The following is a 27,707-nucleotide window of genomic DNA, read 5'->3' on the forward strand; positions in this document are numbered from 1 at the left end:
AATGAGGCGAATCGCAGGATTGATGAAGCGACGACACCGTGGCGCTGGGCTGGTTTTCTTCTGCACAGAGGAAGAGCACTAGAAGTCTAAGAATGTTCGTTTCTTGAGGCCCTCTCGGAAATGCATACTAAAAACTAAAGCATCAGCAATGAGGAACATACATTGTGCAGTAAATTCATTCAAGAGATCAAGTCTCATAGTTATGATATGTATATATACTACGGGTATGTATTGCTAAATGTGCTACAAAATAAAATATTTATGATGGCGCAAGTTATCTTCTAACTCAAATTCCGTAAACACCCCAACTCCAGCCACCTGGGCATATTCTAAACTTATCAAATCATAGTCATCACGCCAGAGCCTGGCAGAGCTTACTCTTGGAGCACACGGCCTTGCTGAGGAACTGAATGCTCCCGCTGCTCAGCAACTCCAGCACCTGCAAGTTCGCCTCGAACTCACGCGTCAGGAAGTTGCGGATCTCGATGGCCACGAGCGAGTCGAGCGGGTAGTGCGACAGGGTGCGCGTGACATCAAGATCGCTCTCCTCTAGCATCAACAGGGCCGCGATCTTGTGCACCAGGCCCTTGCAGATGACATCCTCGGCTTCTGCCGTGTTCTGCGCCGTCTTCAACATGGCGTTGAAAGACACCGATGCAGCGCCACCGTTAGCCGCCGAGCTTCCCTCCTCTTCTTCCTTCTGTTTGATTTGTATTTCGGCTTCCTGGCGCAGATGCTTGAACTTGGCATCTGTCGTCCAGAAAGGTTGCCTACTCCTATCTGCTGGAATTCGCACGCCCGTTACAATTTGATGATTGCAACTTGACGTGCGGCCTTCGATGGCTGCGCTCAATAGGGCGAGCACCTCAGCTTCATACATTGTGCTTTCTGCGCCCAAGTTCCTGGCAACTTCGGCGGCTCGGTCGGCTCCATCACTGTCGCCTGTGCCTGATTCTGCCAGGTAACCCGCATCTGCGACAGCTGTGAGGTCCAATGAGACGGCGGGAAGTCCTTGGGAGATGCGGTACTGGACAAAGCTGTCCAGGAAAGTGTTGGCCGCAGCGTAGGCTGCTTGGCCACGGTTGCCAACAACGCCGGCTGTCGACGAGATGGCAACGAAGAAGTCCATCTTTGTTCCACTTGTGGCTTGGTGGAGGTTCCATGCACCTTGAACCTTAGACTCGATGACTGACACATAATCACTGTAAGACATCTTCTCGAAGAGGACATCCTGAAAAGATCACATTAGCTGAGTTCCTACTTTTCTTTCGCCATCAAGATCAAGTGACATACCTTGAGCACCATAGAGCCGTGAACAATTCCTCGCACAGGAGGCAGATCACTGATGCCACTCTGGAACAAGGCATCAACGCTTGATTTATCTGCCACATCACAACGGCGAAGAAGAATATTGGCACCGGCCGTGGCTCTTAAGTCATTCATGAGCTCTTTCACCTTTCCTGAGGCAGAAGCGCTCCGAGACACGAGAACAATGTTCCTTGCGCCGTTGGAAACCATCCATCGAGCCATGCTACGACCAAGGCCGCCTGCACCGCCGATGAGCACGTACGTCGCGTCTGGGCGAAGCATCGACTTTGGTGGATTAGTACGCTGAGTTGCCTGTAAATGTGGTTAGCTTTTCTCAGACCTTCGCTTGAGGGTGGCGACTACTTACGAGGATGCTACAATCGGCTTCCACCGTCACTACGACCTTCTCCGACTGCTGACAACTTTGGAGCTGCTTGAATATGTCTTCCACTTCTGACAAAGATGCTGTCTTGACCATTGGCAGTGAACGCAGCTTGTCAGCCCCGATTAGACCCGCAACCTTGGAGACTAGATTTCTCAATAGGTCTGGTCTCTGGGCACCTAGTTCAAACATGTCGAGGCTGAAGTAGGAGGTGTTTGATCGAGACACATTGTTGCTGGCCGGGCTGAATGAGTGGGCCCTATCGACCGTCTTTCCAACGTAGACATCGACCATGCAGCCAAAGGGAGCCACGCACGACCATAAGTCTTGAGCCACATGCGCATTATCCCCTGAAGCGCCAGCTGAGCGTCCCACTGAGATAACGGCATCGACTTCTTTGCAATGCTCTGGCCCTCTGCTGTCATGTAACAAAGAGGAAATGTTACCTCTGCGAGACGAAAGGAAGACATGGTCCTCCAGAATGCCGTATTCGCTTGCGACAAGCTTCTTCTGCTCCTCAGACTGAACAGCCATGTATATTTGGCCTGTTGTGCCGAGCAACACTTGAGAGAGACAGATAATCGCGTGGCCGACGGAAATAGCGTCGGAATTGTCTCCGTACTGGATGAGAATGCTCTGTCCTTCTTGAACACGAGCCTGTGTCATGACTGCGTAGTAGGCGGTGCAGTACGCCAAAGGCATCGCGGCGGCATCCTTAAACGACAGGGTCGACGGTATAGGGACAACAGTGGCAGAGGAAGATCGTGCACGAGTCCTGTACATGCCACTACCGTGTCGGCCTGGAACAGGAAGCGCCAAGCAAGCGATGCGCTGACCTGGCGTGAAATTGGTGGACTTATTACCCACCCGAGTCACGATTCCGGATGCTTCGATTCCAAGTTGATGACCCGCAGGATTCGCATCAACTTCGATATCCGAGGAGTTAGTTCCGATCGCCTTGACTTCGAATTCAATCTCATCTGGTGAGAGAGGCTCGTCAACAGAGTCATCGTCAATGAAGTGCAGATTGCCAGTCGAATGTCTGGATAAGCCGCCGTAGTTGAGCTTCAGGAGCCGAGCATCCTTTCCAAATGATTGCAGCTCCGGTATGCTTGGATCCAACTTTCTCTGGACATAGCCATTCATTGAATCGTCATTTTCGATCCGTGGCGTAAGGACGGTGCCATTGCGGCACATGAACTCAAGCTCATGGCTGTCCCGGCTTTCTGGCCCATCTGCGAAGGAGCCAAAGACGAGACCTACAACAGAGAGGATGGATTCAACTGCCTTTTTCTCCTCACTGCTCTCGAGGTCGAGACTTGCAAACGGCAGTAGAGTCTCCGAGCGAACAGTCCTACTGAGGCCAGTGATCATTCCGGAGTCCGGCTGAGCGGCTCCATTGGTCACCCAAAGCACGCCATGTGGCGGCTTGGTATCGCCAGCTCCAAGAAGGGCGCTTTTCAGCTTCTGAAATTGGGATTCAGTTGGATTTGCGAGGAAGGGATGATCGATTTCGTCAAGAACAATCACGACCTTGCCCTCGCACTCGACCTCGCCCAGAGGGCCCGTGATCGCACGCCGTGATGTCGCTCGATATAAAGCGTCAGACAGAGTCTGAGACAGAACATGTTGGTATTTTGAAGTTGCATGAATGATCACAAGCTCCTGTTCGAACTTCATCAAAGATGAGTCTTGCGCTTCAACAGGCTCCCACTCAAGCTTGTAGCAAAGCTCTCGGGGCGCCTTTGTGAGACTATTCTCCTCGTGGGCTTCTCCACCAGCTACAGGAGAAACCTTGAGATCATCAACTTGTATCAAGTACTCGGAGGTTGACTTTTTGCCGTTTGCTTGAGAAGAAGACGCTGCTGCAACAATGGAAGCCTTGCTTGGCCGAGGCTGTTCTCCAATACTCATAAGTGGGAAGGCGGCCTTGCAATACGTTTGGAATGTTGTTCCAGGCTCTTTGGCCAGTGACACGAGGTCGTTCGAGACTCTCAATCTGCCAATAGAAGAAGGCAGATAGACAGTCGCATCAAGTCCCTGGCCGGCCCCATTTGATAAAGCAACTGGCCAGTACATCTGAATGATGGCTTCAAGCAAATTTGGCTGAATAATCTCGCACGACACACGCTCACTAGGCATGTCGTGGGCAACATCAATGACGGCAATATCGCCTGCAGAACATTGCAGTGTAGAGTTGACCGTCTTGATTCCTTGGAAGGATGGGCCGTAGGAGACGCCAAGATCTGAGAGCTGTGCGTACATTTGCTCGCAATCGAATGAAGCAGGACTGTCGCCAAACTCGAGCTCTTCGCTGATTTCCCGCTTCAACGATGATCCCGAAAGCTTTGCCTGTTTCGCTCCGTTTTCCTCGGCAGCTCGAAGCTGCGCGGCAGCGAGACCAACGCAGTGTCTTGTCCAGCCGGCATCCTGCACCCAGGAACAAATTTGGAACTCTAACCAGGCGTCAGGGTCTCGAGGGTCGGTTGGCTTGAGAGATACCGTCATCTCCACGTCAGAGTCACCGCCAGAGAACACCAACGGCTTGAGGACATCGACGTCTTTCAACTCAAACTCAATGACTTGCTCCCGAAGGTTTCTCTTCTGGCACCACTTTGACACTGCCTCGAGAGCCATGGCAGCGTAGCCAGAGATGGGGAAGATGGTTACCGATTGGATCTCATGGTGGCGGAGCCAAGGCAAGTCGTCAAGGCGAACGATGTTCCTCCAAGTCGGCTCCAGATCGTTGGAGTAGATAGCCTCGAGGCCGATCAGGTCATTGTGGGCCGAATCACCACGGTACCTATGCGAATGTGCGAGTCGTGGCTCGTGCCAGAACTTGTGCTGGTGATTAAACGGATACGTCGGCAAGTCCGTCAGCAGCGATGGCAGCTTGCCATTAGCACTGTGGTGGTTATGGCTTGGAAAGTTGATGGCTTCCATGTTCACGAAAGCACCGCGCGTGAACAGATTGCCTGCCAGATCCAAGGTAGTTTGCACTGCGTTTTTCCCTCTTGCCAGCGCCGAAGCATAAGGCAATTTGGCAAAGTCGCGATTAGGTGAAGCGCTATTGTCCCCGTTGGCCGATGTAGCTGTGGCCTTGAGGATTTGCTTGACTGGCCCTTGTAAGGCGGAATGGGGACCGAGCTCTACAAGCATGTCCAAGTCTGCCTCCTTTACCATGTGGTCGAGTGCTTCCGAGAAGCGAACTGGGTTGGTCAGATTGCGGACCCAGTACTCTGCATGAGCGCACTCAAGACCATCAACTCTATGACCATGAAGAGAAGAGAAGAATTGTGGTGGCTCGTTGCTGTGGGGTTGAGAACTCTGTTGAGAACTCTGTTGCATCTTCCGGACAATTGATTCTCGATATTCCTCGGCGATCATGTTCATATGATGGCAGTGGTATGCGGTATCGACCTGTAGCCGTCGACAGAACATGTCTGGGTGCTCTGACTTCAGCCTGTCTTCCAGCGCTGTCAACGCGGGGGAATCCCCGGATATTGTAAGGCTGGAAGGACTGTTGTAGCATGCTACTGATACTTTGCCCTCGATGTCTGCATTGTTCGTGAGGTCATCGATAAGAGGCTGGATCTCTGAAGGAGTCCCTCCCACCGCCATCATAGCTCCATTCAGGCCGGAATGTCTCCTTTTCAGGACAGGCACCAAACGACCTCGGTGGTAAGCGACTGCCATGGCTGACTCGAAAGAGAGGAGGCCCGCTGCGTAGGCCGCTCCAATCTCGCCACTAGAGTGTCCGACAACGGCAACTGGTTCTACATCCCAAGAACGCAACAAGTCGATCAGAGCAAGTTGAACAGCTGTGCATGAGGGCTGACTAATGTGTGCCTCTCCAACCTTTGTGCTCTTGGCATCTCTCTCCAAGAGTTCTTGACTGAGTGACCAGTCCGAACCAAGTTCGCGAAGGCACTCATCCGAGCGGTCTATACTGGCGGCATAGATGGGGTACTGATGGTAGAGCTCCCGACCCATGGCGTGCCATTGTGCACCTTGCCCGGTGAAGATGAAACCTAATCTGGGCTTCTCTGCAGACTGTTTGCAAGGAACAACCTTGTCGCTGTTGATACTTTCGATCAAGTCAAATGAAGTGTCGGTAGCGATAGCAGCTCGCCACTGAAGCAGTGAGCGTCTTTGGCCGAGCGTGTACGCAAAGTTGTCCATCAAATCCTTCTGGAAGATTTCTGGTCTTTGCTCCAGGTACACGACCATCCTTTTCATGACTGACAACAGCGATGTTTTGTCGTTGGCTGTCATTATGAATAATTTTGTGTTGCTCTGGCTGACTAGTTTAGAGTCCTTGGCTTTCGCTGACTGCGCGCTTGTGAAAAGGCGTAGCATGGACATGTTTTGTTGTTTTGGGATTTCTTGGCTGGGCTTGGGAGGCTGAGGCTTCTGGATGGAAGGGGCCTTGCCTAACACAACATGTGCATTGGTGCCGCCGAACCCAAAATTGTTGACGCTGATGTATTTCTTGGCCTTTGGCCAAGGTTGTTGGCGTTTCAAAACCTTCAAGTTCCATTCTTTCCACGGAATCTTCTCATTCGGCTCCTTGAAGTCATGGTTTGGAAGTAAGAACCCTCGTTCAAGCATCATGACAGCCTTGATAACGGCGGCTATGCCGGAGGCAGCTTCCAAATGGCCAATATTGGACTTTATGGAGCCTATATATAGAGGGTCCCGGGCTGTCCTACCTTGGCCAATGGCATTATGAATAGCGGTGGCCTCAATGGGGTCCCCAACTTTGGTGCCAGTGCCCTAAGCGTGGAAATCAGCATCGTTCTGACGAGAGAAGTATTAGGAAATGTTGAGAAGTTCCCGTGTGTACTTACATGGCACTCTACAAAACCACAGTCTGCTGGCGAGATGCCAGCATCTCTGTAAACCTTGTTGATGAGCCGTTCTGAAATCGACATATTAGCACTAGGACGTTGAAATTTCGTTTTTTGGGGGGTGACTTCGTACCTTGTTCAAGACCGTTGGGCATTGTGATTCCTGGTGTTTTGCCATCTTGATTAATTCCCGAGCCGTGGATGACAGCCCTGATAATATCGTTGTTTCTCAGAGCTTCGTCGAGAGGCTTTAGAACGATGACACCACAACCTTCGCCTCTTCCGAATCCGGTGCCCCGCCCATCGAATGCGATGGATCGTCCCGAGTCAGAAAGTAATCTACTCGAAGAAAACGAAGACCAGAACTCTGGTAGCATGTTGAGATGGCAACTCCCAACAATGGCATGGGTGGACTCTCCGGCTCTCATGCTTTGGCACGCGAGATGAAGCGCAACAAGACTTGCTGAGCATGCTGTGTCGGCAGTGAAACTGGGACCACGTAGGTCGAAAAAGTGCGATATCCTGTTGGATTGCATCGCCTGGGCGCAACCAGTGGCTTGATGCATGGGCATAGAATCGATGTCGCGGGCCATTTGGTGCTCGTACTCAGCCAAGCTCCCGCCAACGAAAACACCCACATCCTGGCCCACGATGGAGTGCTTTGGGATGCCCCCATTCTCAAGCGCTTCAAAGGTGCACTCAAGTAGTAGACGCTGTTGAGGGTCCATTGAGACGGCTTCTTTCTCGGTCAAGCCAAAGAAGGGTGCATCCATTGACTTTAGGTCAACATGCGTCAGGAAGTTTCCACCCTGAGCATGATATGAGCCCATCTTTCCTGCATTTGGATGATAGTATGCATCATGGTTGAAGCGATCCTTTGGGATTGGACCGAAGCCAGTTCGGGCGCGGGAGCACAGCTCCCAGAATTCTGCAGGGCTTGACACATTGCCAGGTAAGCGGCAGCCCATGCCCACGATAGCAATAGGCATTGTTTTTGGTGGAGGCGTTGGCTCTGGGTGTGTGCCGTTTAGTCCGTTCGTGTGCCCATGTGAAGATCCATTTTCCGGTTGATGGCGCCAAGATTGGCTATCAAAGGGATAGTCCCCTGGACCGTAGAAGTCAGATGGAGGAGTGACCATGATCGGACTGTCGGTAGTGGGCGAGGAGTCCGTGGTCGAACAAGTTTTGAGAACAGCGGGCGCCATAGTAAGCTCGCAATTATTGTATTACTCGAAGCAGAATGAGCATCGTCTAAATGTATGAAAAGACGGCAAATGACAAAAGTTGTCGATAGAGATGAGATGTCGCTGAATGAAAGTTCTCAGATATGAACGTATACTCGATGAACAAAACTAAGTCCCGCATCGTCCGTGAACTACTCGTCTACATCGGTCAGTCTATCAAGTCTTGGCAGGAGATAGCAAGACAGAGGGTTTGACCTAAGGAGGCTCGGGACAGTATCAAATTGGGACCCACTCCTTCTCGCCACTGGCAACCAACGTTCCGGCTAATACACGGTGTCAGATCCCGTTTCTTTTTGTTCTTCTCCCCATGTTCACCAGTGTTCTAGAGTAGGGTCTATATTAGGGGCGGTGCGCTAATACCGACTTGGAAGTCGAAGCGCTCCTTTGAATCGAGGAGGCAGTGTCTGTGTGTATCGAACGCTGTGGCGTCCATGCAACGATAATTTAGATCCCGGAGACGTGTTTAGCAGTTTGCCGTGCAAAACGTTTACATGACACGGTGATTGTCAGCTTTCATCTTGTCATGGTCTGACGCGCAAAAAGTCGAGCGATCATCCCGACCAATGCCAAGAAGTTTCGATTGATGTTGGGCGGCGTTCAGCCACGGGCCGAACGGGCCCAAGCTGGAAACACCGGGGCTATGCTAAGCCGGGGTGGGGGTCAGGGGTAGCCAAAGTAAATCTGCCTAGTAGCCGGCTTGGACGTGAGATTTGTCGCTCAGATGAATTGTCTCGGGGGTTGCAACACCATTGTAGCATGGTTGCACAAGCCGAACACGATTGACTGTGGGACTCCTGGCGTCCAATGGGTTGATTGGACTGTCAATTTCGGGTGATATCCTAAGATGTCAATTGCAGGGTGTGCTTAATTTCGGACGGCGGCGAGGTTGATTCCAGTGTACATGAGACTTCATATGTGCTTTCGTGCTCTCTGAATCGTGCTCGTGGGCAGACATTCATAGAAGATGCGTGATCCCATCACTTCAGAATTCCCCGGCTCCACGATCATATTCCACAGTCATTAGTATTTTCTTCTACTTCACTCTTTCAACATAACTCTGGTGCTGGCATCAGGCATCGCAGCAATTTCTTTACTCACATCCACGGTGCCCTCCAACGAAGCCAAAATGAGGTTCCTGTGTCTGCCTGGTGCATATGGTAGCGCCGACGTGAGTTTTTCCGTCAAAAAGAGTTGTTTTTTGTTCTAATGCAATTTTTAGAAATTCCAAGTTCAACTAGGTATGAGCATATTACTCTATACTGCACCCTGATTATAAGAACATTTTATCTAACATATCATGGCTTCACTCGATCAGCTCCCTTCCTGAAGGAGCTTACCGATGATGGAACTGCCTCATTCTACTTCTGCCATGGTCCATGCAAGGCAGTTCCACCTCCCGGGTTTGAAGACTACTTTGGGCATCCACCATACTACAGGTTCATTGAACCAGATGAGAAGCCAGATGCGCCTCGAATTATTAAAAAAGCCAAGAAAGACGATGTGCTCGCTCGAATCCGCGAATTTCCATCATGGTGTGAGACTCCAGAGGACACCATGCGAGAGTTGATGCGTGAGGGTCTGGCAACATCCCACCGCAGCACCGACCGTGCAATCAAGTATCTGTCAGAGGTGATGGCCAAACATGGCCCTTTTGACGGGATAATTGGCTACTCAGAGGGTGCGACTGTGGCTGCGACTATGCTTCTGCACGAGCAGAGGTTGTTCCGAAAAGTGGGACTCGAGCCCATGTTCAAATATGCCATTTTCTTCGCAGGCTGGCCTCCTGTCGATCCCATCTCTCACCACCTTGTTTTATCAGACGAGAGTGAGGACAGGATAGACATTCCAACATTGCACATTGGTAAGCTTTCGGTTGCCCCTCCACAGAATTGATCTGAATGCAACTAACGCTATGCGTTCTGGAAGTCGGCTCTTTGGACCCATACATCGATGGTTCCATGGCCTTGTACAACGTTTGTGACGCCGACACCGCGTATCTTTTTGATCACGCAAAAGGACATACGCTCCCCAGAGACAGGGAGACGAATCGTGAGATTGGTGACATTGTGCGAGAGGCGATCGAGGAGATGAGGGACGGGGGCATTTTACCATAACCAATCGCATGTTTCTCTTCTTTCGGAATCTAGATGATAGATTTACGCCATCATGCACTGTATATATAACATGCGGGAATTATATTAATTATGGCATCAATAAATCAATCCAGTATACCAAGAAATGTGCTTTTGCGTCGAGGCACGTGGTAAAAGTATTCGAACTTCGCCTCGAAAAAGCATCCTCAGTCTCCAGTTGCTGCGACTGTACCACCGTGAGTGGAGTAGGTGTCTTGGAAATAAAGACCCCTTGCCCGAATTGGGTTGGAGCCGGGGTTGTGATTGGTGAAACTTTATCTTTAGGGGTGGAGATCAAGTTGATCATCTACATCTAGACGACCAACTCTAATTCAACATCCTTATTTGTGCAAAATATAGGAAGAAGCTGGCAGTAATCTGTCTCTGAGACTCATTTCTGCAATATCGATCCTAAGTGATGCTCATTTCAGCGCCATATTCGAGCCTATCGCATTCCAAATCACGTTGGTCAAGACTTCGTCTTCGACACACACTCTCAGGGACAAGGACACTCCTGTGGTTTTACCTGGTACCCACATAATGTGGCTCAGCACGTTACACGCATCGGGCCTTGCACCATGACTAGAAGGAATTTGTATCTCCCAATTGAAGCAGCCTTCAATACGATTACGACTATCTTCGATGGTAGATATGCCGAGACCGAGCTGATTGGCAGGGAGCTCCAGACCTCACTAAAGGTCCGTTCGCCACGTTTCATCGCTGACACCCGGTGGTCGAGCGCTACCTTCCCCACGGGACACAAAGTGCTAGGGGGGTAGAAAAACAAATCACGAAACAAACATCCCTCTCCCCTAGCGTCCCCCTGGAATCAACCTAGCATATGGCATGGTTTCGGAAGCGTCTCCGGGATCAGGCCCAGGCATCAGACGATCGCTATGGCACCTGTCATACCAAACCGTGCTGCCGTCACATGTTGATGCCTCAGGATTCAGATGCCCGATCCAGCCTCGCCAGTCGAATCTGCCTTGCCACCAAAACGGGCTGCGCCGTGTCCCGGTTTGAGCATGCGCCGCCTACTGTGCTTGTTTCGACACAACTGCCTGTTTCTTTTGGTTGTCCTGGAATAGCATGTACCGAGAATCAGCACTGCACCGTATTCTCAGTGAACCGAAAACGTCTGATGTGGAGTTCTGCTGGAACTTGCTGTATGGTTAATTGAAGCCATCATGAGTGCTAACGCAGCAAATGCCTCACCCTCGGCGGGGACTGAGGTCCGCGTCTTTGGCGTCACTATCCAGCAGAAACACATGACAGCTGCGCTCAACTTTGCAGTAGGTTCGAGTGTATATCTGTGTCATCGCGATTCCCACAGCTGACCTTGATAGAGAATCTTCTCGTATGCGACAACATGGGACAAATTCGTGTTGATTCTATCAATGACGGCAGCCGCAGCGTCCGGCTTGTCAATGCCATTACTATTCCTGCTCTTCGGTAGGTTTGAAAGTCCTTGAAAACAGATGTTGGAGTTGCTAAAGCTCATGGTGTAGGTAAATTGACGGAGGAGTTCACGGGTTTCTTCCGCCAGGGCGCCGACGAGACTGAAGCAGTCTTCACCAGCACGGTCAACAAATATGTGTTAGTAGTCTCCTACCGCTCACAAAAATCACAATAACAGAATAGCTGAGTCGCTTTGGAAAGTCTGTACATAGTTTACATCTTTTTTGCCAAGATGTGCTTATTGTACGTTGCCAATGTAAGTCTCACTGCCCTCTCACTGAGGCCGCAGTTTACATGACGACTAATCTGCCGGCAAAGCTCGGGTTCCGGACCACAAGTCTCCGGATATCATCCGCTATCAGACTTGCCTATCTCAATGCTCTCTTTCAATTGCCTATTTCAACACTGGATATGATCCCGCCGGGGCAAACAGCCGCCATCGTCACCATGACGGCTAATTCCCTTCAGTCTGGGATCTCAGAGAAGTTGGGTCATCTCTGCTCCAGTCTGTCAGTCGTAGTCATCGGAGTAGTATTATCTTTGATGTACGACTGGGCGCTTACCATAGTCGTTGGTTTGGGTTTGGTCATGGTGGTGTTCGTGTATACGTTTGCCACAGGTGCTGTCTCTACCAAGATGGCCGATATACAGAACATTGACATCCAGGCTGCTTCCGTTGCCACTGACGCTCTCACTTCAATGAGAATGCTGGCAGCATGCGGGGCAGAATCAAAGATGTTGGATCGGTACTCGGAGGTTGTAGACAAGACACGACGAATCGGTGCTCAGATGGCATGTTTGTTAGGTGTGCAGCATGGAATCAGTGAGTAATTTGATTACCCACTCTCCGTTCACAAACGTATGCGTTTGTGTCTTGGGTAGATATATAGCTGACAGATGATCCTCTCAGCGCAATTAATCACGAACATGTGAGATCAAGACCGACACCTCTTCAATTCGACCTGGCTGCGATTACTGACTTTTCTCACTCCCTACTACAGAACTTTCGCCTTCGCATTCTGGGTCGCTCTGGAAATGTATCAATATCAGCTTCTCGGGGGAAGTGGCCCCCAATCATTGATAGTGTATGTTCAAGTCTATCAAATGAGGTATCACAGGGTGTGGAACTAACTGAAATGGCCAAGGGTACTTCTTTGTGTGATGACAATTGCCTCTTCCGTCGGTCAAATTACCGGCCCCTTGACCGCTGCCTCACAAGCTGCCGAAGCATGCGCAATTTTCCACACCATCATCGACGCACCAAGGACCACCTATGGCAAAGATGTAATCGAAGATGCCGGTGCTGAAGATGTTGTTCTACACAATGTTCATTTCACTTATGCATCTCGGCCTGACGTTAAGATTTTGGATGATCTTTGCCTTCGATTTCCTGCGGGTAAGGTAACTGCCATCGTGGGTCCATCTGGCTCCGGGAAGAGCACTATCGTGGGAATATTACAAAGATGGTATGAGTTCAATGGAGACCCAGTTACAAATCCCATGGTAGGTTTCTGCTCAAAATTGACTTCCTTTTCTTGAACCCACTTTTTCAAATGCTTTTCGCGAAAATGCTGATCATTGACCCTGATTCAGGTCCTGTGGCTTCGAAACGGAATTGTTGCCATTGGTAAACGACTGTTGTCAGAGCTTGATATCAAGTGGTGGCGGAATCAGATCGGCCTAGTTCAACAGGACAACGTACTCTTCAACACAACAATCTACAAGAACGTCGAGTACGGTCTGATTGGCACTCAGTGGGAAGACTCGAGTGACCACAAGAAGGCTATGATGATTCGAGCTGCTTGCCAAGATGCATTTGCAGATGAGTTCATCTCGCGGCTTCCTGACGTACGTACTTCCTATCTCGATGTACCAAGAATTGAGATTGATGTATTCACAGGGATATGATACTATGGTCGGGCAATCTGGCCTCAAACTCAGTGGTGGCCAGCGCCAGCGCATAGCGATTGCTCGTGCCATTGTCAAGCAGCCCAAGATCCTCATACTTGACGAGGCAACTTCCGCAATCGATGTTCACAGCGAGCAGATAGTACAGCAAGCTCTGGATCGTGCGAGTCAAGGGCGTACAACGATAGTAATAGCACACCGCCTTGGAACCATCAAGAAGGCTGACAATATTGTCGTTCTGCGCGGTGGCCGCGTCATCCAACAGGGAACCCACCAAGAGCTGATGAGTCAGATTGGCGAAGGCTATCATGCTCTTGCTACGGCCCAGACCGTCACCACGGGGGACTCCGTGGCCGGTGACGATGCTCTGGTGAAAGACCATGGAACATTTCCCTCACCCATGGGACAGCCCGACGATGTAGCCGATGCTTTTTATTTCGAGGAGAAGACAACCGATCGAAGACCTGGATTCAAACACGAGATGGAGAGTGACCCAGGAGATGACTTCAGCGACGACGATGGCTCTGATGGCACTCTTCTTGGCGATGCAGACATTGAAGAGGGTTCACGTCCAATTGTGATAAAAATGCCGGAGAGTAGTCGGCTTGGCAGCTTCGGCACCTTGCTGTATGAGCAGCGATCCAGATGGGTACCATATACGTTGGTAGTACTCGCGGCTTTGGGCGCAGGTTGTGAGTAGCTATCATGCGAGTTTAATGGTCCTGAAGGACGATTGGAACTGACTTCACCCGTCCTCACAGCAAGCACGCCATTCCAGGCCTTCATTTTCGCCAAGCTCATATCCCTATTTTCTATGTGGGGATACAGCTTGTCGGTGCTCACCAATTACTGGTGTAGGATTTTCGTCTACCTTGCTGTTGGTGCCAGTCTGAGCCACCTTGTACTCGTCTGGTCGACCACCTCGGTTGGTTTCGTAAGTATACCATCAATGTCGTCCGTTCTTGAGACAATCCACGCTTGATTACACCATTTTGCGGCCTCATTGTAGATGTAGAAGGTCCATTGTCCACTGCTGACGTATAATATTATAGGCAATTACTCGCGCATATCGTAAGGAATACTTCGGTAATATCCTGAACAAACCCATGTCCTTCTTTGACGACAGCCAAGAGAACTCGATAGGCGCTCTGGTAGGCCGTCTTGCGGCGGACCCCTTCCATCTGCAACAACTGCTAGGAGCCAACATGGCGGCCATGCTCGTCTCATTTATCAACGTTTTAGGCTGCGTCGTCATATCTTTGGCCTTCGGGTGGAAGCTTGCCCTGGCAGCATTTGCCACTTCGATGCCCGTCATCATCTTCGCCACCGTCTACCGTATCCGCCATGAGCGGAAATTGGATGCAATGGGCGCCGCGGTGTTCGGGGAGAGCGCAACATTTGCAGCTGAGAGTATAGCGGCAATGCGCACCGTGTCAAGCCTGACGATGGAGGCGAGCGTTTGCAAACGTTATGATGACGTTCTCCGCAAGCACGTGAAGGATGCTTTTCGTGAGGGTGTCTTCTCCGTATGGCTGTTCTCATTTAGCGACAGTATTGCGCTACTTTGCATGGCGTTCGTGCTCTGGTAAGTACAGTTCCTTGCAATCGCATCGTCAGGAGCATCGTCAGGAAAGCTTGAATCTAATGGGCTGCCAACTCTAGGTTGGGAACACGACTCTTGGCGACACATGAGTATACCCCGTTTCAATACGGTAAGATTAGCCCTTTCAGTATTGTCAGAGGTTGATACTGACTTTTTCAGTTCTTGTGTATAATGCCGTCGTACAAGTAGGTTGCCTTCGATCTGGGGCCTATAGCTCTGTAATGTTGACATCGTTTCTCTCAGGGTGCTTTAGCTACTGGAACATGGCTCAGCTTCGGACCGAGTAAGGATCCCCTAAATGTTCCAGGCTACCTGCTGAATTTCCTCAATACTTACGTATTTCTTCAAAATAGACATTGCAGCTGCGACAGCTGCGGCCGACCGTGTGCTGGCAGCTCGAGAAGACCATGACGATGATGAGTTTTCCACTTTCAATGCAACCAGCGGCCATGATGAAGCCATCGATGATGATTCAGAAAAGGGAATTGCTCTTGACTTTAAGAATGTTTGGTTCAGCTACCCGACAAGACCAGAAGTCCCGGTGTTGAAGGGCTTGGATCTACAGGTCAGTCATGTCTCATTTCCAATCGAAATCCAGCGTCGAAAACCTGACTGATCGGCTCGCTGCTCGTAGGTCAGGAAAGGAGAGGTAGCAGCGATCGTGGGATCTTCTGGATCAGGTAAAACCACGGTCATTTCGCTCATCGAGCGATTTTACAAGGCCCAGTCTGGCAACGTGCGATATGATGGGCGATCTATTGACGACATAGATCTGGCGTCTTACCGCTCGAACTTGTCTCTAGTAGCGCAGGAACCGTGTCTATTCAGCGGCTCTATTCGCGAAAACATCATGTTCGGGATTGACCGGCACGAGCCAAGATATGAGGATGAGATGGCTGACGAGGAACGTGTGAAGATCGCGGCCCGCGCTGCTGGCATACACGATTTCGTGGTCTCGCTGCCCGAGGGCTACGAGACTGACATAGGCACGGCAGGTGTTGCATTGTCAGGGGGTCAGAAACAACGCGTTTCCATCGCACGCGCTCTCATCCGTAACCCCAACGTGCTTCTCTTAGACGAAGCAACTAGCAGCCTGGACAGCGAGACGGAACGGATGATCCAGGAAGTGTTTGATGCTGAAAGAGGAAAGAGGACTGTTCTTATGGTGGCACATCGGCTGGCGACTGTGCAAAACGCCGATGTTATCTTTGTGATGAAAGATGGCGCTGTCGTGGAGAAGGGGAATCACACAAGCTTGCTTTCCAAGCGGGGATTGTACTACCAGATGGTAAGTTCCTTCTGCCCATGAGACTGTATCTCATTGTTTGCTAACTGTTGAGAAGTGCCAGTCGCAGGCTTTAGACAAGTGATTTGGCAACTGATAGTCGCATTCCTTTGTTTAATACAAAACGTTATTACTTCATCTAGAGGCAAAGCTCGACCAAGCCAACCACATTCTGCTGAAGGTCGAGCCGGCGTTTTCTGAGTGCGGACCCTACCTTGAAGTGCCCCTATACCGTCCAACTGAGTCATGTCTCAGCCTTCGAATCTTCTTTCACTTGGGTACACTCGAGTCTAATCCCACAGCCAAGTCTGACCCCTGACTCGGGTCTTCCTCCACACGATGGCCATTATTATCAAACCTCTCTGACCCAAGGTAGGTTACTTGCGGTCGTCCGTCAACACGCTCCATCAAGCATTGGCGTAATATGGTCCGACCACGACCGTCAGTTTCGGTAAAGCGAAGGTACTCCGGGAACATGAAAAAAGACTTGGCTAGGTTGCTCTCCCGTAAACCCTGCAAGGAGTTGCAGAGGCGCCATTCCCAAGACTTTAGCTCGTATTCGCGAAAAACCAGGCCCAGTGGCAGCCCCCGAACCAGAGGTACGAAGGCGTCAGTGCATTCGCGAAGCAGTCCTTGGAAGAAGAGCATATTCGGGCATTCCGAACTCAGCCAGAAATCTGCCAGAAAGATTGACAACGCTCGTTGGTAGATCATCCGTCGAAGAAGAGCCCCGAAGTCCTCTTGGACAGAGCTTGCAATCGCTCCTGTGCCGAATCCGAGAAGTTTATCCACGCGAGACATCTTTTCAGCGCTGACAAGAGGTAGTCTCAGGGGTTCATTTATGTCGTGGGTCATCTTGATGCCAAGAGTCTTCTCAAATGCAAGTAAGACCATGGAGAATAGCTGATTCGCAATCGGCGCACAAAGCAGGGGCTGGTCGACCTCCTTAATCTCTAGTGACCTGAGGATATTCTTCACTGGTCCTCTCTCTGACTCTATGAGCCAGGTGGCAGCCTGGACTACCTTCTTGCGAAACAACGTACAGGCCTCTCTCATTTGCTGGTCAGTCGTGTCTGGCGGTGCCGATAGTTCTTCCAAGTGATTAGCTGAACGACAGGTCAGTTTTCCCTTGCCAATAATTAACGCCGTCAGAGTCTTACGTGGGGTTGCGTGACCATTTTCTAGCATGCTCGCCTCATTCGCCTGCTCAAGCATTTGTTCTAGATCTTTGATGGTTTTGCGGGCTTCCTCAAGCGCCAGATTCGCCTTCCCATTATATTCCTTAGACTCCTCGAGCTCGTAACCCCTGACGCGGTACTTCCCCTCTAAAGCAAACGTTTCTTGTCGTAGAGTCTTGATCTCCAAAGCATTTTCCTGTGCAAGCAATGTGCTTTTAACAAGGTTAGACTGCAGGGATCTGAATTTGTCGAGGAGCATGGCCATTTCAGCCTCGAGTTGTGCCTTCGTTCGTGTTTCGGATAGTCCTGGGCTGTGCTCTTCTTCAAATCCGAAGTAAGGTGCAGGAGATTTGGGTCGCTTGGTCGCAACACCAGATCCTTTCTCTAGGTCAGCCTCAACAGGCTGTGTACTGTCCTGTTCCGTGCCATTGGCATTCGGTGTTGAATGATGTCGCCGGCGTCCTCCCCATTGACGCAGCTTTTTGAGCCTGTTGAGACGATCCATATGGCAGTGGCAGACAACCTGTCATAGAATCGGGGACAGAGAGAAATGCAGTACGGAGGACAGCAGCTTGAATGCCGAATTAGAGTAGGGGTGATGGGTATCCCGAATCCCAGAAAGCTTTTCCAAATGAGGCTGGTCAAATAGTCACAGACATTACCTCATGTCGGGTCCAGAGGATTCCGAATGTCGCGTTTAGAGAGCCCCTCTTTCTCGAACCAGAGCGCAAGTTATATCGCATTTCACGATCAAATTTTTCTAGTCCTTTTGTGTGGCACTTCATTTGGTGGATATCTCACTAGCAGTGACCAAGCAGCTTAGCGCTCACAAGCTTCCGGAAACTATCTTCAGCATACTTTATCTCTGGCAGCTGCTGGTTGTCATGAGTAGCCAAGCATTTGAACAACTGATTCTACCCAAGACAAGCCACGTAGCTCTCTCGCCGTGCCGCGCCATAATTGGTGATATCAAAGCTGGCCCACTGCGGATGACCCAGGTGGTGATTCGGCGACATATCTGCAATCATCGTCAGAATGCGGATCGAACAAGTTCCCCAATTGAAAACTAGAGCAAATTTATGCTCGCCCATTCAACGAGATAGCGACTAATCAATAGACTCAAGGACTGATTGTATGATTACCAGCACTTCGGAGACTAGCTCACTAAGCTTGTGGCACATGAAAAAGATTAGGCGACATTAGGTCCCGTCTAGTTTACCTTGCGTAGTCTGTGCTAAGAGGAAGGCCGAGGATGGCAGTGAATGGTTAACTTTAAAAGTTGCAACCGTCTTACCTGGCATATTGGCGGTCTTTTCCTGGCTTCTGCTGTTCCGCGGAAAACCGAGAGCTCCAGAGCCTGGCTGCGGTCCCTGTTGTGTAACAGTGCACAGCAACATGGCAGATGCTGTGCCTCTTACCTGCTTTCTTGAACGACATGAGGGGAATACCTTCCTAGGTACCCAGGTACCTAGGTAGGTAGGAAAGTGGGTAGTGAATTAACGAGTGCCGCGAATTGTTTTGCTTTTGATTCTGAAGCATCGGTTCTTAATTATCTGTTGATTGTGCTGATTACTTGTGATCTGATTGCCCCTCAAGTGGGCCAGACTGTGTGACCTCGTCTTCTTTAACCACCCGCAGGCAACTCTGTCAATGGACGGGCCCAGTGTCGTGCAGCACCATCGTTCAGCTCATGGATATTTTTGATATTCCTTACATTTGATTGAGGGCACTCGAGCCATGTTGAATATCACGAACTTTGGGCACACAAGTCAACCGACTCGATAATCTTGTTGATTTATGCCACGCATGAGATCTGCTGCATGCAGACTGCAATATTGAAGCCAGTGTAAGAATCAGTGCTCGCCACAAAATGACGGTATACCCAGAGGGAACGCACCCCACTCTGAGAGAGCTCCATATCATGGGTACGGCGCTTGCTTCGTATGAATGCCGGTGTTGCTACTCGGCAGATTATACGTTAGTACCTTAATAAGAGCCTGAAAACGGACAGATTATTGCAGCTTCTGGCTCCCACCCCACAACATTCATATACCCAACATCATCCCCAGCGGAACCAACAGCCCCCACCAACCAACCTCCTCCCTCACACCACCTCCCAACCCCTGCCCGCACAAACTCCCACAGTCTGTCTTCTCGGTCCCATTCCACTCTCCACAGCCCACCTCCACCGCCGTGCCCCCCGCCAGCCCGGTATTAGCAGGCGCCAGCAGCGCCGCGTGTGCCCCGTCGTCATTGCACAGGTTGAAGTCCACCACCCCGCCGTACTGGTTGGGCGTCTGCAGGTCGGGCTGCGCGCAGATCGGGTCGTCCCCATCCGCGGGGCACAGATTGTTCACTTTCACCACGATGCTGCTCCCCGCATTAGGCACAGGCTTGCCGCTCTGCGCGTCCGTCTCGACCGTGACGCGGTAGCATGTCCCGCAGGCGGGGCCTTTGCCCTCGCCGGGACCTGCGCCGAAGAGGTTCTGCGATACGGCTGCTGCGTAGCCGGGCTAGTTTAGAAGAATGATTTTGTCAGTGTGGGTGGGTGTGGGATTTGGTGTATCTGATTGGTTTGTAACATACATAGGTGTAGAACCCGCAGGCTACTGTGTTGCTGTTGCAGTTGGGCGAGCCCTTGGGGTCGTTGGTCCCGTACCAGGAGATGGTCACGTTGTACGTCGTCGTGTTGCTGTTTTGTGCGGCCGCGAGGGCCGCCAGAGGCAGTGCGACGAAGTATGAAGGGGAGATCATGCTGTTTTGCCAAATTTGAGACCTTGCCTGGCTGTCTCTGATGAAAAGGGCGGGGAACCGAGTCGGATTGAAAAGGGCCACGAGCAGCTTTCAACCGAGTTCTGCTTTGCTTTTGTAGCGAAGCAGCGACAGAACATTATTTCCAGCGACGTCACCTTGCTATATCTCCCTCAGGCATGCGGTCGCTATCAGTGAGAATGAGGTCGGTGGTCCGGGATGCTGATCATCCGACGTCATGTTAAGGTTATGTCCAAGGTTTCCCCAACCTGGCTCGTGAGGCTGATTGGTGTGGTGTTTCTAGAGCTTGGCATGGCCACCTGTGCGGACCGCATCCAACGTCAGGGAGTGATCTGCAGACATAGCAACAACCGCTTGATATCAAAAAGAAACCTTTAAATCTTGGTCTTCAACCCTTCGCTGTAATTGTTCTGCTGGTCTTGAGGGTGTCTAAGCAGCCTAAGTCGACGATTTCTCGGCCATCTAAAATGACACACTCTATACATTCTTACATCCCAATTGCTTTCTTCTCACTAGTGTCACAAGAGGGACATAGAAGAGGCGATGCTCCCACTTCTAGCTCATTGTTGTACAATTCTGAATAAGATCTTGTCTTGCTAAGAGAAAAGAGTAAGAGGGAAGGTTGCCTCTGATTGCAGTCAGGCCTTAAAAGCAAAGGGCCTTGCGGCTGCAGGTGGTCTGTGCGCTATGGCCGCCCACCTGCATTCACTGAGCCTGCCCGCAGCGTCGTCACAACTAGCTATTCTTAGCCCATTGACAGTCTTTGGGCAAGTTGCATTGAACTTTAAATTTTCTTCATGATATATTATGTATAGCCCATACCTGGGTAGATTCCCGCCAAGTGCGCGGAACTCAATTATCCGCATGAAATGAGCATTCCCTGCTTGCTTGTAACCCATGGCCCTTGATCTGAAGTGTTTGTCCGCGCGTTGTACGCGATGTATGAGGCCCTGGCTCCTTGGCGATGGAACCCGCAAGCAGCTCAAACTCGTGATTACTGAAAAATTTAAAAAAAACTCTATAGAAAATTAAAACTAGAATAATACTCTTATACATAAAAAGAATATCTGTAGATTTATACCACTAATTATTTAAGCCTTTTTTTTGTATTTAAATTTAAGCTTACTGCCATCAATGCTGTTCAATTTTGCTGTCGGCCATTCTCAATTTAGACACATGCAGCAGTAATTCCTCTTACAGGTCAATTCTGTCCATGAATACATGAGCCCATTCCAAATCAAAGTTGTTTTGACGACGAGTGGGATCATTGGCCTTTCAATGACTGTCGGATTTAGCGAAAGCAATAAATCCCAACCACCTTGAACAGACGGCCAGACGTCAAGAAGGGAAAGGGAAATGATGACATAAGCTACGCCGATGTTTTTTCTTTAGTTCTATCCAGTGGATGAGACAGTGCGCCTCCTCTTCCAGATCAAGCTGGTCACCAAGCGCGCTACTCTGCTCCATGTTGCGATGGCTATCATTTCCAAAGTCCACCTCCGCTGAGTCCTGGGCTGGAAATGTCGTAGCCAGAGAAACCATCCGCCCAAGACGAACAGAGTGAATGGGAGAGCGATCGCCCACAGAATCCAGAACTGCGGTGTGATGAAGGTTACATTCTCGACAGACCCATCCGACAAATCTATGGTATTTGTTCCGAAGAATTGAGACCCAAAGATGGAGCTGATGATAGAAATAGGTAAAAAAATCACAGCTATGACGGAGATTGTCCTCATGATATAGCTATCTTCACGCATGACTGTGCTATCGCGCATGCTCGTGACGTTGAATGCCTGCAGATATCATTTCGTCAATTGGATGTTTTCATAACTTGTCGCGCCAAGAAAAAATGCACAACACATACGAGATTGATCACATTCTTTAGCCTCTGGTCGACACTTGTCAGCCTCAGTTTTGTTGACTGGAACATTTCGATACGATGGTTGAATGCGTCATTCGTGCCTCGCCATATAGGATCCTGGTGTGTGGCGGTGGCAGAGTGCGCGTTTAGCACACATTGTAGGGATCTTAATGTCGCGTCGACACCTTCCACTAAGTGTATGGCGTCTTTTGCGAGAGTATGTATACGAGGGTAGTCGATGTTCAGCATGTGGTGTCTCTCTATATCATCTGATGAGGACTGCCGGAATATTCCCTGCAGAGTATGTCAGAGAGAAGGGAGGGTTACAACGTTAAGATGTTGTATGAAAGTCTGGGTGACTTGCCGTCTCTGTTTCGGTAACGTTGTCAAGGATCGTCCAGGCGCTCTCGTCTACAAGCAAATACCACGCCTCGAAATACATGGCGAAGAGCAAGAAGGGATTGTGCAATACATCCTGCCAGTCATCGGATTCGAATAGCCGGTGCACCAAGTCCCAATAAGTATAAGGTGGTTCGAACACGACTGCCGTAACTGTTCGATGCCCGACCGTTGTTGGGGGTGACAGTGTGAGAATCAGCCCTGACGATACCCACCCAGATCTGGTGTTGCCATTAATTGAAGGTAGTATGCTGAGCAGTCGAACCCATAAAGCTGTCATCCCCAGGATTAGTGCCGTCATTCACATCACAGACGTCACGAGTGTCAATCTCAAGATAACTGCGTACCACGTTTTTCGTTCTCTGAGCCGCTCGTTCCGAATGAGTGGGTTGTCGAACGAAGGGTTGCGCCAACGAATTGGCTCGGAAGGCTATACAGATCGTACAGGTGGCCAAAGTCGGTGAAATGTCGGGGAGAGGCCCTGGGTAGTGTGCTGTACTCACGGTTTCAGCAAACTGCGGCCCAGTGAAATTCGAGAAAATGGCCGCCTACATAATTGCCAAGTCATAGCCAGTGTGATGATCCAGCTCCCGAACTGAAAATATACTAGTCATCCTTGGATTATTCCCTGAGCCGAAGATAAGAAGTCAGACCCTGTCATAACATCCACCTTACTTCTTCACGCCAGTCTTGCATGATGCACAAATGGATTTGCCTCTGGAACGATGTGTTTCGAATGCGTGGGGTAGTACACGAACCCTTACGCCATTGTATGATCCGAGCCGGCGGCTCTCCTAGCTCTTGGGTGCGAGGAATCTGCCGGTAATAGCCCTGGGCCTTTTCCTCGAATTCCTCAATGTATGTGGGATTCTCCGTGAGAGCTGTCATGGCTTCCGAGAGCATAATCACCTTGAGTAAGCAAACATGAGCCGTTGTGAACACTGTGCCGCGGGGAAAAGTAACCATTCTATTTCGAGAGAATCGCCCTCGGTCACATGCATGGTGACCAGTGAGGGGACGTGCAGTCTAAGCCCCAATCACTTTGCGAAACTGCGAGCCTTGTGTTGCCATCTCTTTTTAGAATGAGACATTCAATTTCACAAAACACACAGAAGCAGTCGGATCATATCATACTTGCAGCTGGTTTGGTGAGGCTGAGCTGTTCTAGCCCCCTTCGCACCCTGAAGCCCCTCCACAATCAGATTACACAGCATTCGGATAGGAACCAGGACTTCCTGCGAGCCTATCAGCGTAAAATTGCATGAGTCTCTCCAAGGTATCTTTGTTCCGGGCAGTCACGGCAGTTTATCCATAGCCACTGACGTGTCATCTTCATCCTTGTCAGGAGACGAGACGTAATGGCCATCGACAAGGCAGACAGGAGGGTTCAGTTGCCGCCGTCAGAGCCTTATCTGGATTTTAAACTCATGCTGCAAAGTTATAACTACCGTCGATATGGCCGCCGCAACCAGCAACCATTGTTCTCGTCAATTCCTTCATCCACATCCTCTCTCGTGTCTTCTTTTGACCTGAAGATCTTGGTCTTTCAGATTCGATCGGTTGCGAGGCTCTACTGCTATCCACTTCTAGTTCTCCCAACCTACATGGTAAGTCCTAGAGTTCACATCTTTTGAGTAGGGTGAAATATTGACTACTCATACAGGCTGACCAGGAACGACACGCCAAGACCCACAACGACGTCAACGCTGAGAAGGCCCAAAAGAGTGTGGTAGGTTCTACTTTTGTAAGATTAATGTCGAAAGAATCCGCAGCTAACCCGTCGGCCAACAGAAGAAATATAACTGGACAAACGGTGGGCGTCGCAGCGGCAATTCGAACAACGGACACCGCGCCGGAGGTTCTCGCACCGGGGGTCAAAACTCCGGTGGGCAGAGCTCTGGTGGGGGAAGCGGCCAGACGAATTAGTTCCTCCTAATTTGCCGCTAGATGCTACATCATGAACTTCAAAATTTTCAGCGCCTTTCGGCGATACATCATCCCTGCTTGCATCATGGCTTTCACAGCAGCGTACAACTTCGTGAGTTGGGCCACATCCCGACTGTCCCGCAAGTCTCTGCGCAATAATGGCCCAAGCCTGGATGTCGTCGGAAACGAGATCAAAGATGACAAAGGAAGGTCCTTGTACACAGTCAATCCAGAGTCCGGCGACTTTGAACGGCTGGTCGTCCAAGCCCGGGAAGAGTGTAAGGGAGCAGGTGTCACCTGGGAGCAAAGCTCTTTGACCGTTGGCACCCCACGTGTGTTTCGTGCTGCATTTTGGCATTACAAAGGTATCCCAATGGCCAGGAGGTGGGATCAAAAGAGCTATCGATGGTACGATTGGTTGTCGATTACGTGTCGCTGGGTACCCGGAGGCGTCGCATTGGCAGCAGTTGTAAGTGTTAAAACATTCGACAGCGAAGATTTCCTCTCTACTTTCATCACACTAATGTAACATTGTCTAGCTCCCTGTAGCTTACTTCAGCAAGCCTCGTCCAGCATATAAGGATCCGTATGCCTATGTCGAGGTGCGTTGCAAATGGTATTTCTACCCGCGCCTGGCAAGGAACATCTCAGAGAATAGACCGTCCGTTCGGAGGCGATTGGAACAGAAGGGTAGACACGAGCCATTTGGAGACCCTTGTCAACCATATCGGGCTTTTAGACCCACTCGTCTGTGTTTCGTTACTGAGAAGACCGACAATTCTGTCGCCAATGAGCAAGACGATTATTGGTACGTCGCCAGGGATTTGACCAAGGTGAGCCCAATCAGTTAGCATGAATTCGGAAGCGCCGTGATTTGTGCTTTCAAGCTAGTGCAATGGAGAACTAAAAGCTAAATAGAAAGATGATATGGAGTATGTCTTCATATCATACTCATTCTCACAATTCGAAGTCCAAGATGATTCAAAGCGAGAAGAGAGCATCGGCCTACTTTACGCTACCGCCGTGAATATAACACGCGAACTTGGATATAAAGCATTCTGGCTCGTCAACGAATGTCAACGTCAACTTGATCCCAACCTTGACGCTGAGAAGAGAAAGGAGCTTATAGATCAAGACGTGAGTGTACCATAATCTAGTTCACACTCACCACTGGTTCGGTTGCCGAGGAGAAAGATTATCCCACACATTCCAGATTTTACTATAACACCCCTAAGCTCACCGGTTTCTATCTAGGTCTACACAATGTCTGACGTTATCCGTGAATCGTCAAGAACAGTGATCATTACCACTTCTGATGCACAAGAAAGTGATGGTCAAGCACTGGAGGATTGGGGTAGCCGTGTATGGACGATTCCAGAGATTCTGCTGAGCCCGGGTAGTGACGTGACTTGGGCACACGTGACGAGCAAGGCAGTCTCGAACACCAAAGATAATGCATCAACAAACCCGTTGAAAGACCTCAGCAAAATCGACCTCGCCAAGCGAGCATGGCATGATGCAAGCGAGGCACGATAGCTGGTAGAACACTTCACAAACCTCCACCTCAGCCGCCTGGAGCTCAGCAGCATTGCTATACAATGTCTGCGGCGCCGGGTCTTGAAAGAGAAGCACCCTGGCGATCGCAGCTATGCCCTTATGGGTCTTCTCCGGCTCAGACCACTAATAGACAGCGAAGATAGTGGTTTTCAGGCTTTTGCAAGGTCAGTTGGTTCCAAGATTGTCGCTTCCTCCATCCTCATGCCTTCTCGTTCAAAATCTTGACCTGGGGACATCTGCCGTTGAGCTGACAGAATCTCTCAAGACTCTCTTTGGCCCAGGACAGCGACCGTTTACTAGAACGTCTGATTTTCCTTCTTCCCGAATCTCCACTGCACCCCTGGGAGAATATGTCGGACGTTTACGGCTCCAAGTTGTGGGATATCGAGCCGAGCTGCCAGGTCTGCGGCATTGGCGAGAACGACACCATAATCCTCGACGGCCTGCGTGGAGGGCTCATTCAGTGGTCACAGTTCAACTGCGTCTTCAGAGACCAGCCTTGGAAGGCCTTTACAGTGAGAATCTACAGCATTGTCATGATCATTATCTTCCTCTGCATATTTATATGGCAGATAACGTTTGCGGCGGGTGTGGAGTCAGTCCTTCAGTCTCATGATGACCCTAATTCAAACCAAAGCTCGCCAGTCATACAACTCGCCTACATATTGGCTCCAGTGATAGCAATGGTGATAATCCTAATTGCAATCATGCCTGCTCTTGGTCCCTTCCTCCTTGGTCGGAGACAAGCACATTCAGTCGAACCCTACCTCTTTGGCTTTGAGGGGTACATGCCGCTGGACCAGATTGAGGAGCGGCTGCTCGGCAGCTACAGCAACCGCTTACAATGGAGTGCACATAGCTCTGCACACTCCAGACACGTGCAAGGTACGAAACGCCAGGAGCCTCTCGTCTCTGACCTCGAGTCTCGTTCGAGCGGCACAGTTCTAAGGCTCGAGGATAAAGGCGATTTGAGTCCCTCGCTCAACCCAGTCTGGACCTACGCCATGAAACCGATTGACCCACTATCACAATGCGAGAACTGCATTGACGGCAAAAAAGGGAGCGTTTCGAATGGTGGGAAATGCTCACACGAGACCCATGAATCAGCACTCAAGAAGGCAAAAGCAGATTATGGGAGCTTGAAGGTCTGTGACTCAAGGTGTCATCCTTGCTCATTCTAATTTGCTAACTGCGTGACAGTTGTTTACTCTTGTCGATACTGGTAGCATGGAGGTTACACTTTTCGAGTCTGTCCGCCCTCCTGTCGCACTGTTCACTGGGGCGTCAGAGGGCGGCATGAGGCGAGCTTTAGCTTGTTCCCTCGACATCAGCACCGGGACATTCTACCGGGAAACAGTCTTGAGAGTTCCAGGGACCACAGAGGACAAAATGAGATCTGTTCCCCGAATTCGTTTAGGTTTGAAGTGCCCGCAAGATTGGTTGCACAAGTGAAGGAATCAATGACCGAGAAGTGGGAATGGCACACTTAGGACGGCCATGTGAAAGCAAGTGTGCGTTTCTTTTTGCAGGGAAGAATATTAATTCGAAGATTGTTGTCTCTGCTTTATTCCTTTGCGTATAATTTATCGGAGGGGAGCACAGTATAATTCTTTGATACAATTATCATATAGGCAGACTCAAACGAGTATTCATAAATTCGCATTTATACGCTTTTAATATCACGAGCTTGTTCAAGAGTCAACGATCCTGTCAAATTCAATCGCAGGCTCAGCAACGCCTTGGTTGGCGGTAAGCTCACTGCACACAAGTAGACTACTCGGTCGGCCCCGCGCCTGAGTGGCCATGCTTCCCCCTCGGGACGGCGGCAACGTTTTCCGGCTGAG

General features: G+C 50.3%; 7 protein-coding genes across 7 annotated transcripts; 4 read left to right on the plus strand and 3 right to left on the minus strand.

Moving 5' to 3' along the window:
* Positions 1–352: 352 nt before the first annotated feature.
* Positions 353–7,679, minus strand: J7T55_000819 (beta-ketoacyl synthase domain-containing protein; the record flags this gene model as incomplete). Its single annotated transcript, XM_053140077.1, has 6 exons — positions 353–1,231; positions 1,294–1,620; positions 1,676–6,324; positions 6,403–6,466; positions 6,541–6,611; positions 6,674–7,679. The coding sequence occupies 6 exons, from the start codon at positions 7,677–7,679 to the stop codon at positions 353–355; spliced, it is 6,996 nt and encodes a 2,331-aa protein (XP_052996472.1).
* A 1,231-nt stretch (positions 7,680–8,910) lies between these two features.
* Positions 8,911–10,939, plus strand: J7T55_000820 (duf341 family; the record flags this gene model as incomplete). Its single annotated transcript, XM_053140078.1, has 8 exons — positions 8,911–8,952; positions 9,004–9,022; positions 9,100–9,645; positions 9,711–9,833; positions 10,095–10,113; positions 10,348–10,445; positions 10,532–10,614; positions 10,733–10,939. The coding sequence occupies 8 exons, from the start codon at positions 8,911–8,913 to the stop codon at positions 10,937–10,939; spliced, it is 1,137 nt and encodes a 378-aa protein (XP_052996473.1).
* A 164-nt stretch (positions 10,940–11,103) lies between these two features.
* Positions 11,104–16,255, plus strand: J7T55_000821 (uncharacterized protein; the record flags this gene model as incomplete). Its single annotated transcript, XM_053140079.1, has 18 exons — positions 11,104–11,208; positions 11,263–11,368; positions 11,425–11,512; positions 11,576–11,630; positions 11,693–12,197; positions 12,285–12,303; positions 12,376–12,459; positions 12,520–12,877; positions 12,968–13,222; positions 13,275–13,974; positions 14,044–14,216; positions 14,335–14,867; positions 14,945–14,994; positions 15,045–15,070; positions 15,129–15,168; positions 15,239–15,450; positions 15,520–16,173; positions 16,229–16,255. 18 exons carry the CDS (start codon positions 11,104–11,106, stop codon positions 16,253–16,255), a joined length of 3,990 nt encoding a protein of 1,329 aa, XP_052996474.1.
* Positions 16,256–16,440: 185 nt separating this feature from the next.
* On the minus strand, positions 16,441–20,102 carry J7T55_000822 (uncharacterized protein; the record flags this gene model as incomplete). Its single annotated transcript, XM_053140080.1, has 8 exons — positions 16,441–17,261; positions 17,331–17,871; positions 18,207–18,220; positions 18,267–18,366; positions 18,643–18,718; positions 19,063–19,102; positions 19,486–19,861; positions 19,935–20,102. The coding sequence occupies 8 exons, from the start codon at positions 20,100–20,102 to the stop codon at positions 16,441–16,443; spliced, it is 2,136 nt and encodes a 711-aa protein (XP_052996475.1).
* A 1,412-nt stretch (positions 20,103–21,514) lies between these two features.
* J7T55_000823 (uncharacterized protein) lies at positions 21,515–23,268 on the minus strand (the record flags this gene model as incomplete). The annotated part of the gene is made up of 6 exons (XM_053140081.1): positions 21,515–21,913; positions 21,985–22,275; positions 22,364–22,533; positions 22,728–22,873; positions 22,933–22,975; positions 23,139–23,268. The coding sequence occupies 6 exons, from the start codon at positions 23,266–23,268 to the stop codon at positions 21,515–21,517; spliced, it is 1,179 nt and encodes a 392-aa protein (XP_052996476.1).
* A 470-nt stretch (positions 23,269–23,738) lies between these two features.
* Positions 23,739–24,306, plus strand: J7T55_000824 (uncharacterized protein; the record flags this gene model as incomplete). The annotated part of the gene is made up of 3 exons (XM_053140082.1): positions 23,739–23,987; positions 24,044–24,109; positions 24,172–24,306. 3 exons carry the CDS (start codon positions 23,739–23,741, stop codon positions 24,304–24,306), a joined length of 450 nt encoding a protein of 149 aa, XP_052996477.1.
* A 31-nt stretch (positions 24,307–24,337) lies between these two features.
* Positions 24,338–27,315, plus strand: J7T55_000825 (uncharacterized protein; the record flags this gene model as incomplete). Its single annotated transcript, XM_053140083.1, has 6 exons — positions 24,338–24,775; positions 24,846–25,139; positions 25,225–25,443; positions 25,843–26,027; positions 26,129–27,008; positions 27,064–27,315. The coding sequence occupies 6 exons, from the start codon at positions 24,338–24,340 to the stop codon at positions 27,313–27,315; spliced, it is 2,268 nt and encodes a 755-aa protein (XP_052996478.1).
* Positions 27,316–27,707: the final 392 nt, after the last annotated feature.

The sequence above is a fragment of the Diaporthe amygdali genome (genome assembly GCF_026229845.1).
Source record: "Diaporthe amygdali strain CAA958 chromosome Unknown NODE_6_length_1560011_cov_65_102424, whole genome shotgun sequence".
Classification (NCBI taxonomy): Eukaryota; Fungi; Ascomycota; class Sordariomycetes; order Diaporthales; family Diaporthaceae; genus Diaporthe; species Diaporthe amygdali.